This window comes from Borostomias antarcticus (assembly GCF_949987555.1).
Source record: "Borostomias antarcticus genome assembly, chromosome: 21".
NCBI lineage: Eukaryota > Metazoa > Chordata > Actinopteri > Stomiiformes > Stomiidae > Borostomias > Borostomias antarcticus.
In genome coordinates, this window is record NC_140254.1 from 10,587,649 (window position 1) to 10,604,226 (window position 16,578).

General features: G+C 42.7%; 1 protein-coding gene across 1 annotated transcript; it reads right to left on the minus strand.

The window, feature by feature from the left end:
* Positions 1–1,171: 1,171 nt before the first annotated feature.
* Positions 1,172–8,413, minus strand: fam8a1a (family with sequence similarity 8 member A1a). Its single transcript, XM_084455667.1, has 5 exons — positions 7,914–8,413; positions 7,414–7,534; positions 6,809–6,932; positions 3,367–3,506; positions 1,172–2,139 (listed from the first exon to the last, which is right to left on the minus strand). Exons 1-5 carry the CDS (start codon positions 8,359–8,361, stop codon positions 1,998–2,000), a joined length of 975 nt encoding a protein of 324 aa, XP_084311793.1. The 5' UTR covers positions 8,362–8,413; the 3' UTR covers positions 1,172–1,997.
* Positions 8,414–16,578: the final 8,165 nt, after the last annotated feature.

Genomic DNA, 16,578 nt, shown 5'->3' on the forward strand with positions numbered 1-16,578 from the left:
CAGGCAGGCAGACAGGCAGGCTTAGAAGCATATAGAAAGAGAGACACACACACTCACACACAGGAAGGACACACACAAGATAACACAAAACTACCAGCTGGAAACTCCTTGGCACTGCAAATTGCCCCCCTCCACACACACACACACACACACACACGCTCACGCACCACCAGCAAACATGTCTGCTAAACACTTGTCCAGACAGTCCCCTAGATGGTTTAATTCATAACTCCATTTGCTTGCTACTGTTACCCCCATGTGGACAAACATCGGGACTGCTCCAAACAGACCAACCACAGCCACATCAAAGATTCCATAAGTTATTTATTACTCTGCTATAATACAAGTCCAGGAGGATCCCATTCATCTACTGTAACAAAACATGTAGGCATGCTGTATTAGGAAGACTGCTGTGACAGAGCTGTGAGGTATAAAAGTCTTCAAAAAGACTATTAGAGCCATTTTGTATTTTTCTATGATTATAAGGTGTCTATAAACATCACAGAACTGAGAAGAAGAAAGTCTGCAAAAGTCCTCAAAAGCAGTACGAACTTGAGTATTTAAAATTAATATGAAGTGATCACAGTTTAACAATTCAGATCATTGGTAATACTGCAAGGCTCAGACTTAAGTTGTTAATTGGAGCAAGACTGTGACCACATTCAGCGTCCAAAGAACACAAGTTGGACATCGTCAGAGTGTGTAAATGTACTCGAGCAGTCACTACCATGACACACCACGAGAGGGAAATCTACCCTGAGTTTTGAGGACAAGGTTTGTGTGTGTGTGTGTGTGTGCGCATACGTGTGTTTTACACCCACTACTCCAATTAGTGAAATGGAACGGACTCATAAATGTCTGAAAAGGTCTGACTGACGAAGAGAAACAGACAGGCACAGACAGACATGTTATTAATTAGAAATTCTCATCCAAAAGAGGCACATAGAACGGATAACTTCAGTCTTCAGTTCCATTTGCAGTGGGTTGACTGACAGCATCAACTCTCCACTAGCATTTTATCCTAACCCTCAAAAATAAAAACCCAAGAGATTGTAGAACAGCATACAATATGAATAAACCAATCAACTTGATCATACAATATGAATAAACCAATCAACTTGATCATACAGTACAGTATGGATAAACCAATCAACTTGATTATACAGTATGAATAAACCAATCAACTTGATCATACAGTATGAATAAACCAATCAACTTGACCTAAAACGTCCAATAAAGAGAGTTTCCTAAACACATCAAGACTCACTGTCCATGCCAACACATTAAAACAACCCGATCATTTCCCAAACATCGTGTGTGAGCATAGACCTACGGAACATACAGCACAATATCCAGAAAACAATACTTGAGAGTTCTTGTGGCTAAAACAATCTATTTTTTGCAAGATATAGTTGTAGAATACCATTTTTCTTCAGTACAAGTGTTCTCAACCAACAACAGACAAGGGTCTACCCAGACACTACTCGATACCGCTGTCGTCCTGAGTGGGTTTCAATACAAGCCTTTATCTACAAGGCAGATCCTCTCAAGCCCAAAGGCCCAGATCTGTATAAATAGGGGTCGAATCCCAAATCAACTTCTAGATACTAGGCTAGAATTTAATTTCTGTTAATCTGAGATGAGAGGCTCCACCATCAAAACTCTACAATACTCTACATACTCTCAATGTTTCTTCCCACTAGAGTTTTTCTACGCCACTGTGCATCTCCTTGCTTTAAAGGGTTATGTTTGGGCTCTGTAAAGCACATTGTAACAAGAACTACTGTGAAAAGCGCTCTACAAAACACATCTGATTGATGGAATCGAGATCTCAGCCTCAGCTCCCATTCTGATTGGCTGGACTAGGACTTCCTCTAGTTCGAGACCTAAGCCTCGTCCGATCCTTTCCGATCTTCAGGGGTGTTTACAGAGCAGTCCCTATGGTGTTAAGGGGGCGGGCCCTGTTATCAGGGGTGTTTCCAGGGCGGGCCCTGTTATCAGGCCCCTCTGCGTTGCACCACAATGGTTCCGGCCACAATGTCATAGACCGTCCTGTTGTGCTGGAAGAAGAGCAGGGTGATGAAGACAGGGAAGAGGAAGGCAATGGAGAAGTTCTTGTTCAGGGCCCGCACGGTGGAGCTGTGGGACCCAGATAGACAAGAGGTCAAGCCAACATTTCTATAGGAACTAAAACGGTAGTATTGAGACTATTGACCGTAGTGTTGTGCCTAAGAAAGCAACAATAAGTACAAAATATGATTAAGATTGCATAAAAGTTACACACAAAACTTTGAAGGACAGTCAATTTGAAATGTACATTGTGAATGAGACCTACATAGTCCATGGACCAGACCAGATTCCGGTACCACTCAAGGTGGCAACACTTTGATAGCTATGATAACCATAAAGTAAATTGCATCTTAGATGCTGTTGCCTATCCTGGTTTAGGCTCATGGTAAGGACATTTTTCAATGTTTTATAATATTGTGTTTGGTATCATTTTAAAGGGAACCTTCATAGCTTTAATTCAACCAGGGACACAAAACACAAAAACAAGAATACTCACAGGACTCTAAATGTACAATATACCTGTATTATTTCATTGTGAGAGGTGATTGTGATCTTTAAGTTAGGAAGATAGTAAGAAACTAACTCGACCAAAGCCAGTTACTGTAGGTCCCAAACTGGTTTTTATACATTTGTTTAAATGCAAAAACAGGATAATAAGGAATACAAAAGTGAGGTTAGGAACTACTTGAATATTATAAACAACATCATAAAAAAACATTGACATTCGCATACTTAGTCAATGATATTTAATCCCATATACAGTATACCATTAGTGATGGGAATATGTTAATATTTAGCCTGAACGCACACTTGCATGCTAGCAGCAGTGTGTACTTAGATCTTAACACCAGAGCTTGATAACAATACAGTAACCTTCACATTCCCATCACTAATGATATACCGTATATGTGATTAAATGTATCATTGACTAAGTTTATGTGAATGTCAATGTTTTTAATACTATTCCAAGTAGTTGCTAACCTCACTGTTGTATCCCTTATTTTCATTGTGTATTTAAACAAATGCATAAAGACCAGTTTGGGACAATGAGCCTAAGGCAGGATATGCACCAGAGTCTAAAAATTTACTTTAGGGGTGGATAACTTCATGAGCTGGTTACTGTGACACAGCTACCACTCAGGAATGGTGATCATATCAAAATATCCTCTACAGACATGGATCTTTTCAAAGATTATAAGTAGGTTTTGCCACCCTGAGTGATACCGACAAGTGCAATTTTAGGCTCTGGCCCATGGGCTAACAGTACAACTACACCCAACTGATCAGATGACTTACGCTGACAGAGTAACGTTTGAAGCCGGGACAACCAGAACCCGATTGGGTCGTACCAGGACCGAAGTGTCACAGGTGACCACTCGCAGCCCCAGGAGAAACTTCCCCGGCGTGGCCCCGCCCGCTCCCCAGATACAGATGATCTGATTGGACAAGGAGCACCAAACAGTCTGTCAATCATTTTCTATTTGAACTTCTTGTCCTTACAAACAGAACATTTATTACTCAAACGTTAGAATTAGAAGAGCTTTGTTGGCCTCCACCAGGACGGTTGGAAGTTTGTCTTTGGCTTCATCAATCCACACATATTGACACAGATCAAACAAACATAAAGACATCATCATCATCAAATAACACATTAGTACAGGCAAACATCATATGAACAGTAACCTGACACTACCCACAAGTCAGAGTGGCGTGAGATGAGTGTAGGGCTACTGAGGCTCTGCTCTCCTCACTTAAATAAGCACAGGCTTGGCTTTTTGAAAAAACAAAATTTTTCTTCACAGCCACACAATTATGAGCGTTTACAAGCTCAGTGTCTGAGGAAATGACTGATGCAACAGGGCAGGATGTATGTGTCAATGTGGTGTTTCCACTACCATTTCACCTCGTAGCTAACCCATCCAGAATGTTACAGTATGTTACAGCCTTATTCCAAAATGGATTAAATTTGTTAAAAAAAAAAAAAATGTTTTTTTTCCAAAAAATAATCTACCCACAATACTGTTGGCTTTTGGTGTTTTTCTTAATTATGTTGTCTGTTGGTCTGCGTTGTGTTTTTTTGTTTGTTCAATAAAAGTGCAGCAGCCAGCTAAAACCACAATCTTGTCTGTTCCTCTGACAATGAAGAATTCACTTCCAACACGGGACTGAGGCGGCAATGAACAGGTTTATTGTAGAGTTCAGCATACATAGACAGTTCAATTAGTAGACACTTGCACTAAGTCTGTCTACCCTCTCTGATCTGCCTGTCAAAATCGTCTTCAAGGCCAGAATGCGCTCCTTAAATACTGGTTTTTCTCTCCCTGCATATCGGTATCAGCTAGGGTTCTGATAAACGGCGTGGTGGACAGGGTGAACCTTACTCCTATTCAGTGTGCAAGAGGCCCTGTAGGATCTGTAAACATCCAGTAGGTGTCATAAGACCTTCTTGTAGGCGCCATCCCAGTGAACATAGATACTTAAAAGTGTTACATTATATTTCTCTTAAAACCCATCAATACCCCATAATGACAAGGTGAAATTTGTGTTTGTTTAAATTTTCGCAAATGTTATTATTTTTTTTAAGAAACTGAAATATCACATGTACATACAGGTGCATCTCAGAAAATTATTTTCCATAGTTTCATTCAAAAAGTGAAACTTTCATATATTATAGATTCATTACATATGAAGTGAAATATTTGTCTTTTTCACAATATTCGAATTTTTTGGGATGCACCTGTAAGTATTCATACCCTTTACTCAGTACTTTGTTGAGGCACCTTTGGCAGCGATTACAGCCTCAAGTCTTCTTTGGTATGACGCTACAAGCTTGGCACACCTGTACTTGGGGTATTTCTCCCATTCTTCTCTGCAGATCCTCTCAAGCTCTGTCAGGTTAGATGGGGAGCGTTGCTGCACAGCTATTTTCAGGTATTTCCAGAGATGGTCAGTTGGGTTGTAGCTAACCCAGCTATTACCTGTCTAGACCCTGTAGCTAACCCAGTTATAACCTGTCTAGACCCTGTAGCTAACCCAGTTTTAACCTGCCTAGACCCTGTAGCTAACCCAGTTATAACCTGTCTAGACCCTGTAGCTAACCCAGTTTTAACCTGCCTAGACCCTGTAGCTAACCCAGCTATTACCTGTCTAGACCCTGTAGCTAACTCAGCTATAACTCAGCTATAAACTGTCTAGAAGATCAAGTTCAAATTGGAACATTTTGAAGCTAGAGGGCTGGAACTTGCTTTAGGGTCCTTTGCGCCACACATGACATTTTTCAGCTAAAGAATCACTCAACACTTTCAGATAACCACCTCTGGTGCAGTGAAGAGGGTGAGTACACAAGACTGACTTAATCTCAGGTAACTATGATGAGACTGTTTCATCATACCCCTCTGTGGAGAACACAGGCTGATGTATCCTTCATTGCAGGCAGATTCTCTACCCTGCTCCCTGAAGAAAACACTTGTTCACTCTTCCTCAGGGAAATTCAGCATTAATGTATGCCAGCCTGCCCCCCCTCCCTTCCCCTCCCCCCATGAAGTGTGCGCTTCCTTACAATAAATTTAGAAGAATGCACTCTTATGAACCTTCCAATACTTGCGGCAGAATGCACAAGTGCATACTGTACACTTCAGGGGAAAATGCAGAGAACAGGCACATAGTGTATACTAGGAAACAGGCTAATAGAGGCTCCCTTTGATACTCTAAGGCAGGGGTGTCAAACTCAAATACACAGTGGGCAAAAAATTTAAACTTGAACAAAGTCGCAGGCCAACATTGAACAAATGAAAATTTTAATATGGACCCAAACAAGTTTTGCTTTAACATTGAATATAAACTTATCACTTTCGCTTTTGGTGCGCATCAATGGTGTGCACTAACATATGTGAATACGCCCTCAGACACAAGTGTTGGTGCTCCATCTGCTCAGTAGAGAAGCTTGTAAAACCCTGACTGTCCTACAGCCAGGCAGACAGACAGACAGCCGGCATGCAGACAGACAGCCAGGCAGACAGGCAGGCAGACAGGCCGGCAAGAAGGCAGACAGGATTGAATGAACAGGAACAGAGCAAACACAGCGGCCGGCTAGGTCAACACAGGTGTCTCTATCACAGTGAGACGTTACATAACGTAAACCTTCTGTTTTCTGCCTTTCTTTTCACCATTTTTAACAAGGGGTAACACGGTTACAGTTGTAGTATGAGATTGCTATGACTACTGTCACAGAAGAGAGGGCGTTTCTGGGTCCTGTCTTGATTGACGCGCCAAAACAACAGTAGAGCATTATGGGATTTGTAGTATAAGCGGTGAATGCGCTGTATAATACTGGCGGGCCAGCTCTAGTAGTCATTTGGTATTGCCTCGCGGGCCAAATATAATTACACTGCGGGCCAAATTTGGCCCGCGGGCCAGAGTTTGACACCCCTGCTCTAAGGGGAGCAGAGCTAGTGGACACTTAGCTTGAAGCTAGGCCTGAGCGAGAGAATGCAGAGTGTAAGGCGTAGTACTACTACCCACCTCATAGAAGCACACTAGTATTCTGTAGAGTAAGGCGTAGTACTACTACCCACCTCATAGAAGTACACTAGTATTCTGTAGAGTAAGGCGTAGTACTTCTACCCACCTCATATAAGTACACTAGTATTCTGTAGAGTAAGGCGTAGTACTTCTACCCACCTCATATAAGTACACTAGTATTCTGTAGAGTAAGGCGTAGTACTAGTAGGCTACCCACCTCATAGAAGCACACTAGTATTCTGTAGACCAGCGCCACAGCCATCATCTTCTGCAGGTCCTCCATAGACGTGTTCTCATCAATCTCTTCAACAATGAAGTGGGTGATAAACTTGGCAATGTCCCTTTAAAGCAAAAAAGAGGAGCACTTCCCACTCAGCATCACATTAACGACCATCAGAGTCAGAATTGCTTTATTCATTGATACCGTGTGGAAAGGACTTAGATCTACGGTTATGAACCCTGATCCCTGTTTTTACCCTGAAATATTTTAAACCTTTATAGTTGTTTGTATATGCTAAGTTATTGTCTGTTTTCTTCTTAACTTTTTTATTCATTGTAAAATTCTGCCGTTTTTCAGTGGGCCTTTGGCTCCACTGCAAGCATGAATTTAATCAAATCAAATCAAATCAAATGAAGCTGTTGGTTACTGTATATGACATACCCATGACAGTATATGATAAAACACTCGCATAGATAAAACGCTCTTCATAGGGATATATTCTATCTGTTATGCTGCACCTGTTAGTAGTCTACATCAAAAGAGCATGGATCTCTCACAGTCCTAAACCGTGGACATGAATACGGCCTAACACACTCACTCACTTCATTCCACTCAGGTACATGACCCACAGCACGATGGTTGCCTTCACACAGAACAGGATGAAGAAGTCCACCGTCTCTGCCAGGAACCTGTGCAGGGGTGAGGGGATGGTGTACTCCCTTCCTGAGAGAAGGGTTCAGGATAAGAGGTAGCTTACTCAAGTTAAATAATTCGTTTTAGACTTCCTACGCCTAGAGAATTAAGTTAAAGTCACTTTACAGCCTGTATGGCTACTTTAAGCATTTAATCCATTTTACCTGAGCCAATTTGTTTGTTGGGGCAGGTGATATGGTTGTAAGGTAGGCCCCTGGGTTTCGCAAGAGCTCAGGAGTACACTATGTGCTCCTGAGTCTAAGCAGATAAGCTGGTTTTCCCACACCCGTGCTTGCTAAAGGGCTATAGCTCATATCAGTCAAGAAGTGCCTGCTCAGCACTACGCTTGCAGAGGCTATGTTACAATATCAATGACAGTAGTTTGTCTTGCTGGCTTGCTACTAGCTACCTGCTTGAGGTGGGTTGCCATTCTGCTGTTGCACCGGTCTTGCATCATGAGGCGGGGTGGGCGTCCCATGCTCCGGCGGTGCGGGGAAGCTGAAGGGGTAGGGGTGGTTGGGGTAGGGGTGGTTGGGGTGGTTGGGGTAGGGGTGGTTGGGGTACCAGTTGCGAGCGTCGAACGCCGGTTGTCCGGCGAGATGTGAAGAAGCGGCAGCGGTTGCCTGGCCGCCAGGAAAGGGGAAACTGCACGGTGGTGCTGGTGGGAAGGGACACGAACAAAAAGCCATCCAGCTTTGCCAGTTCACATACCCCCAATAATAGTTCCACATCCATTCCTGCAACTTTGCGCAGTATTCCGCTGTGCTAACGCAAGCGTTTTGATGGGTTTCTTGTTCTGGGCTCTCGGTGGAATTCCGCCGACTCTCACACGCAATGTTACTAGTAGCCGTAGCCATGTCTGACCCAATCTTTAATATTACTTGGCTGGCTAAGTCTTTCTAGACGTCCTTTTCCTATCAGCTAATCTCCTGATTCCTTCATCCATGCTAGCTCACTAGCAAGATAGCTAACTTAACTCATTGTGAAAGATACCATTGTGGTAATCAAAACAGAAAATCCGGAACAACATGCGCTTAGGTTTCCAGTCAAGTGTTGATGCTGCATACTGTAAAGAAATGCAAAGTTATAATTTATCCTTTGTTTGGTGAAAATGTTATTCCATACTACGGATTTATTTTCCCTCTCCTCCTTTTTTTAAACAATTTGTGATTTTACTCACCCCTTTAATTTCATGATAATGGTATGGACCTCAGGCCTGTTAAAGGAACAGTCCAACAGTGGAACGTGATCCACTGAACGCTGCGCTCACACGCTTGCGTTGGTAGACGTAGACCCCACATCACACTGGGTAGACCCTGGCCTGCTCTGCGGCTCTGCGGCTCTGCAGATATTGGATCCACTTCTGTATGTTGATAGACAGAGATCTCAGATTATTTTGTCCATTGGCTATTATTCATACATAGGCTTACACTACTGTATTACTAAAGTATCATTCCATATACAGGTGACAGAAAACGTGAATCACACCTTTCAGTCATGATATAACTTCCTGACAATTAAACAAAAGTAACATTTAGCCAATAATAATAATAATAACCAAGAGGACAGAGCATTTAGTCCAGTCTTAGTTGCTCTGCACTGGCTTCCGGTAACAATAAGAGTAGTAATAATAATAATATATTGGATTTAAAAAGCACCTTTCTCAAACTCAAGGACACTACAAAACTAACATAGTTATAGCTGCTGCGCAGCACTGGGTCAGGGCCGGGCGTTTTGAGGAGGAAGAGGAAGGAGACATAAATACATGAGGGTCTCTGCCCGGACCCTAATTATTTAAAACTTCTTATATTAAAATATGTTTAAAATGTGTCTGAAATCCAAACAGTACAATACCAGAGTAGGCATTAGCATGTTTCTTCTGCATCATCCAGGGCTTGAACTCACAACCATAGATACAAAGGGAAAGTCCTGTTCTTATTGAGCCAAGTGAGAAGCTAGAAGTTTAGATTTTGCTTGCTTGGTCTAACTTGAAGCCGTAGTAAGCATTTCTTAACTATAGAGGGTGACAAAGTAACACATAAAAAAAAAAATACAACAAAGTAAAACTATACTGGGATACTCCCCTAAGGACAAACTGTGCATGAAGGCCAACAGCTAAGCTAAATGAAACTATGGGGAAGTATTACTCATTAATGAATCGAAGATTGGATATTGTGGAGGAATTACACTCAATGACAATCTTAAAAAGCTCCGGTGATGTAATACAGGTAAATTTTCCCATGGTTATCTTGGGTTTGCTGGGGTCGGGGATGGGCAGTGTTGAATAGTTGGTCATAGCTGGTCAATAGCAGATAATAACATTCTATATATGTAAATAAACGTTAAGAATAAACTATAACACTGAGAATCTTCAACACACCACTGATACAATTGTGATAATGTTTCAGGCTACAGTACATGTTGTATACCACAAGAGAGCAGCAGTGTGTCACTTTTTTTTTCTCCTAAGTTTGAGCAAGTTCTCTGTTTAGTGGTATTTCAAACATAATGAGCTATCAGTTCATCTTTTAACTGAGATGTACTATAGATCTGGGTTAGACTTATGCCCCCCCCCCTCCCCAACAAGGGTCATTGGGGTCACAAACTACCAAAACAGTTCCGAAATCGATGCCCTGTTCCTATGAACAGTGGAAGGTGGTTGGTCAGCTGTTGAAAAGCTGTGCTACACAACTCCTCTCCCTACTTTTTTTCTCTCTCTCCTTCCCTCCCTCCCTCCCTCCCTCCCTCCCTCCCTCCCTCTGTCTATCTCTCAGCCTCCCTCATCAAAAGACTGAGGTCTGCGGAGGCCTCTGAAAGTCAGCCTAAACTTCAAAGTATTGAGTGCTAAGCCTGCTGATCTATTATTTACTGTTTCATTCAAGCCCATTTCCCTGCAATTGAAGACAAACCATTCCAGCCCCCCCCCCTCCCTTATTCTGGGGGGATGGGCAGGGTGTGTATTTGCTGACTGGGCTGGCCCGGGTCGGCGGGCTAGGTGTTAGGTCTGGCTGGCCTAATGGCTGTGCTGGCCCGCTGAATGGACCCAGTGAGGCGGAGGGGAATCGGACCCCGGTGAGCGTGATCCCCACCGACAGACCAATGGGTGACTGGGACCAAAAATAATCAGGGCCAAATAAAAGCTGTGGCTGGCAAACGCTGACCCCGATGAGTGGGGGATTACGGTTTGGAGGTGGTGCATGTCTGTGTGTGTGTGTGTGTCTGTGTGTGTGTGCTTGTGTGTGTGTGTGTGTGTGTGTGTGTTAGTGTGTGTGTGTGTGTGTGTCTGTGCGCATGTGTGAATGGGCTAGACTCATCTGCTCTTCAGTCCTACTGATTTTGTCACCTAGTTGATGGCTTCTCGTTCTATGCAACACACTCCATATGCAGCCAATGACATAACAGTCCACCATACAGCTGGGGTGCACTGGGGTTGAAGTGGCCTCCAGACACAGATCTAGGATCAGCTTGTGGCACCCACTGTGAAAACGTGTCCCTCCTGCTCTGTGTTGGTGAGAATGGATGAGCTCTGCCTCCCAACATTTCATGAACAACTCCTATAACTCCTTTAACCCCATGCTGTGTCAACACAGGTAACTGGTGCAGTGACCCACTTGAACATAATAGGGGGCGCGGTGCGGACAGCAGTACCAAGGGGAGCGTTCAGTGACGTGAAATGTTCTCTCAACCTTTAAGCTCACAGGCCTACCTCTGGGGTGTGGTGTGTGTTTTGTGGTATTATGAACACCTTTGTTGTATTTTGGATGTTTCTGTTATGTTTGACCTTTGTTTACTAAATTCCATGGGCTCCTTGGCTTCATTTGAAGCATGACACTTAAATAAAGGAATACATCAGATCAATCATGTTTTGATAGAACAGTAGCGATTAGAGCTGTCACTGTGACTGATTCAAAATGGTCGACAGTCATAAATGTGTGCACAGTGCATTTCTATGGACGGTCAGCTGTCCCCTACTGCAGACCTTGTTGAGTGGGAATGAGAGAATGGGACTACAGAGAAAACCACAGGAAGGTTCGTCATCTCGTTCCTCTGAAAATTGGTTCCCTTCAGAAAAGCAGAAAGTAGATACTGACTTGAAAATGGGTCCAGTTTTCCTATAAGCCACTCTGCCCTAAATTGCCTTGGAGAATGTTACATAGGTCTACCTATGCGCTCAACCTCCCTTGTGAAGCGTTGGTTGAATGTTGAATGACCCCAATGACCTGACCCTAATCTGGTAGAAATTCAGCTACTGCCTCAGATGTAACACTAACAACCAAGAACAGTCAAATAAGAAACATCTAATGATTCTAGGGAGTAACATCTTTAAATGAATGGCTAGATACATGTGCCATAAAGCTGATTAATGAGCATACATTCCTAAAATTTCCCTGCTGCTCTCTGTGTGTGGGAAGTGATTATTCCAGTCATGTTTTTTTTCTTACTGACCTACTACCTTGTCAAACCACAAAGCATAATCTCTTGTCATCAGACATAAAGGCAAAGTTCAGTGATTTAGCCTACTTGGAATGTATTTAATGGTCTCATGTTAAAGGGACAAGGCTCCTGAAAGAGAATGTGGTCAAGAAGGACATGGTGCAGATGGTGACTGGTATTCACCACCAGGAAGATTAGACGATTTTAGGTGACATTCCCATCTATGATGTTACAGAATTCTGAAAGTTTACCGTGTAAAATTATGTGGGTAATAATAATGAATACATTGTGTAATAAAATAATTGAGTGTACTAATATCAAAAACAGACTTGTGTTTAATGATTTATGCACCATACAATTGCCCTTTATTTAAATAGATCAGCAAAACCTTGCCATAACCTGTACTTGATAAACAACAAATCTGATTTAATTTACACCCTGGAAAGAGTACAGTATGGGATTGAACATACAGTATAGTGGCAACAGCAAACCAACAAAATGACCCACAGCTGGTGGAACATTTACACTAATTAGATACATTTCAGACATGGATAGCAGTCAATTTTGGGTATTTGAAACACAACCTTCCCTAAGAGATGACTAACAAGAATATGGCATGAGCTGAAACCAATTATATTCTCCCTGTTAAGAAAGAGAGAGAGAGAGAGAGAGAGAGAGAGAGAGAGAGAGAGAGAGAGAGTGAAAGAGAGAGAGGAGTGGTTGGATAGTAAGAGCTACTTTGTAGGGTTTTTTAACTGGCCTTGCCTTTAGAGTTCACCAGGAGACCTGATCAGGTGAATCATGTTCGCTTTCTCACATCTCTCCACCAGAAACACACGTGTGGGTTATTAAGAGGACAACATATGGGTGTCACCTCCATACCTAGCGCTACTGTAGTTACATTTACCAACCTCCTCCCTTTCCTCCTCCCTCTCTTTCTACTGAACTTCTGACTCATTCTTCACTGTAAGCTACATCACCTCTTTCTCTTCCCTCTCCACATTCTCCTCCTCCTCCCAACCATCTGTCCCTACTCGCTCTGACTCGCATAACAATAACACATTCACATCCTAGAACTTTCCTTCATCCATCATTTATTCTACTACTTCATTCCTTGGTTCATCAATCAATCAATCAATCAAAGCTTTATTTGTATAGCACATTTCATACCCAGAGGCAACACAATGCGCTTTACAGAGAACAAGGGAGGTGGGCATACGACCCACTCTCTACATATTCCAGAGGGAAGCAAAAAAACAGTAATTACCCGGGGGCCAGGTTCATCTTCCACCTCCTTCAAACCCCACCCCCCCCCCCCCACCCCCCCACCCCACACACACACACACCAACATACCTCCCCACCTCCTTCCAAACCCCCCTACCACACCTCCCCACCTCGTCCTCTCCTGTGGCCTGACTCTTGCTTCTGCTTTTTTCGGCCCATCAAAAAGTGCCTTGTGAGAGAAAGCCAGCGAGGCCGGCGAGGCCAGCGAGGCCAGCAGGACATTTGACCCAGTGTAGCCGCTTGTTTGTTTAACGTGCAGCTGTGGAGTCATCGAGGAATAACAGCAGACAACAGCTTTTCTGAGGGAGCTGAGCCAGTGTGTTTCAATCACAGAGACGTAGACCTTTTCACACACAAGAAAATGTAGTCCTAGACTATAGAACATATCAGTGGAGATATGCCCATAGAGTTATGTTAGAGTTTAGTTTGGTGGTATCAGTTTTTTCCTTCTTTTTTTGGGATAATCTGATATTATAAACAAACCACATTGTACATGAATCACATACACACATTCATCTTCATACAGCACAATAGGAACTAAAGCTAAAGGTCTGTTGTGGTTCCATAAATCGTTTGAAGAGGTTAAAATGTGGTTTGGGGGCATTTGGCCTTTAACTAAGAAAAAGGTCAGCTTGTGACTGATGGCTTCCTTTTTCCTCTGGCCTATCAGGGCTGTCGTTATCTTTCCCCTCCATGGGGAGGAAGTGTGTGTTGTGTATCGCTTGCTCCAGACAGCGCATTGGAGAGTGTTCCGACCGCCTATTGTTTTCAGGAAAGCCTAGTTGAGTAGCCTAGTCACTGAAGCCAAGAGAGCTCATTAGAGGTTGTTTCTCCATTAGTAACTAGGTCTATTTAAGTACAAGGGAATAGGTAAACACTAACTGGTTTGGGCTGATATGGTGTTCATATTGGAGACTCATCTTTTTGCAAAGAGCAAAAATAAATCTTATGGCCCTCACCAGGGCCGTTGCTAGGAATTCTGGGCCCCCTTAAAGAATATTGGTGTGGGCCCCTACCCCTCCGACTTTTCGTCACCACTTTTTTCGACCCCTTTAATTATGTATCATTTTGTATTTATTTTTCTGTTTTTCTATGTTCTTTTTCCAATTAACCTCTCCATAGACATTTACTTGTGTACTTTCTGTGCTTGGACTGTCTCTGTCTGTAGCAGTTTCATGACTGGAACTACTATGAGCCTCTTCACTCCCTTCACTCTCTGTTTCTAACTGGCTAGGACCTGGCTCTGTAGACAGTAAGAACAGAACAGTGTCTTAAGACTTGGGAATAAATCTATGTAGCACTGTAGAGTTTACAGGAAGCTGGCTAGGCGGCTGTTGATTGGCTAATAAACGCCTCTCTTATTTCAAGAGCAAATACCCTCTCTAAAATAACAAAAATGAACTGAACAAATCAGCATTTAAACTGAAATCAATTCTATATGAATTTCTATGAATTAACAACACTATTTATTTATTTATTTATTTATTTATTAACCATGAATTTCTTTATCTAATGTAACTGTTTAATATGTACAGTAGGCTATCTTAACCTGGATTACATCTACATGTTGCTATTCAGTACAGTAGTTCAGTAATAAGTTTAACTGGCCAACCAGTGTCTACCTCACTCACTCACCATATAAAGCATCTTCTGGGGGCTGGGGGTGGGTGTCTAGGTCAGACGAGGCCACAGCTGATTCTCTGAGTAGCAGCACATAAAGGTTTTAAAAAGTCATGTCAACAGGACCTGCTAGCTAGCATAGCACATTATAATTTAAACATTCATGAGAATGGAGTCCTGGCTGCTGCTACTGGATTTTTATGTATTGAACAGGAAGTATTTGCAAGTGTGCCAGCTTGTCTTTGAAATCGAGAGTTTAACATGTTTTTGAATGATTTTTCAAGGTGCCCACCCACATCCATTGTATGACCTAAACGGTGGTATAACAACTAATCAACTTTCTCAAAAGTGCTAGTTTTGTCAATGTTTTGATCTGAACCATTGTATATGATCATAAGTAACCTTAAAACAGGGCTAAACATGATTTTTCCCTTTACTACTCCTTTAACATAGCTACTCTCACCTTTCTTGTGGAAAAAACATGCTTATGGGCTCCCGCTCTGCTGCCTTTTCTCCTGGCCTCTCTCTCCACTCTTTTCTGGTGCCTGGATTTATGTTTGGGCTTGATGTTTATGATTTAACGTTAGGCTATTAGTGCTAGTATTTCACAGCCAGCCGGTATAGTGACGTTAATGTCAAAAGAGGTGAGACTTGCCAGCATGAACCATGGCATGGACCAAACCATTTAAGAAGGGGGATATTGCTCAGGAAATTAAAACTTTTTTTCATCTGTATTGCATTATTTGTGGCTTAATTTGAATTCTGATGCAGCGTTAGTGTGACTGATCTAAATGCAGAATAATTTCGTCATAGAAAGAGGGACCTCTTGTTTTTTTTGTGGGCCCTGCTTGCTTGTGGGCCCTTATAATTATCACCTTTCACCGCGAAACAACGGCGCTGGCCCTCACTGATTTACCATCAAACTCATTCCCTTAATAAAGTTCTATAAATAAAGTAAAAAATTTAGCATGTACGGTTTTCAATATGATGAAACAGAGGAGGCTTATATTCTAACCTGTTTTCATTGCTGGTGTCTGGCCATAGTAGTCCATTTCCTGATATCTCTCATCATTGTATCCTAGCTGGAGTTGAATGAGGTTGTTGGTAACATTATGTTCCAACTGCAGGCATGGGCAGACGAACACTATGGCCTGACATGCTGAACCGTCTCTGAGACCTCGACACACCTGCTGTAGAAGGTCGTAGTCGTCTCGTGGAGCACAAACCAAAACAAAACGGCTTTCTCCATAACATTCTCCGTCTGGATGCCTTGAATTCCCTCTCTTTGCATTATCATCCGATGACTAGACCAGACAAAATGCTGCACTGTTGACCCAAAGTGACCCGTTCCTACGACCACACAGTACATTCTGAGCGCAGGCAGGGGCACAGTGAGGAAGCTGTGAGGAAATACTGTCTGTGTAGTCAGAGAGAGCTCTTCATACACAATCAACAGAAAACATCTGAGGCATCCCCCACCTTGCTTTTACACACGCAGTCTGTTTCTCTTTCCTTCTCTGTCTCTCTCTCTCTCTCTCTCTCTCTCTCTGTCTCTCTCTCTCTCTGTCTCTCTCTCTCTCTCTCTCTGTCTCTCTCTCTCTCTCTCACTCTCTCTCTCTCCAGACACATTCCCCAGCATAAAGATCACTTCATTCACAGCTCCCTTCCCCGTCACCCAGTGAGGATTACAGATCACATGCTCCCTGTTTCACAGTATGCGGAGGAGGAGGAGGAG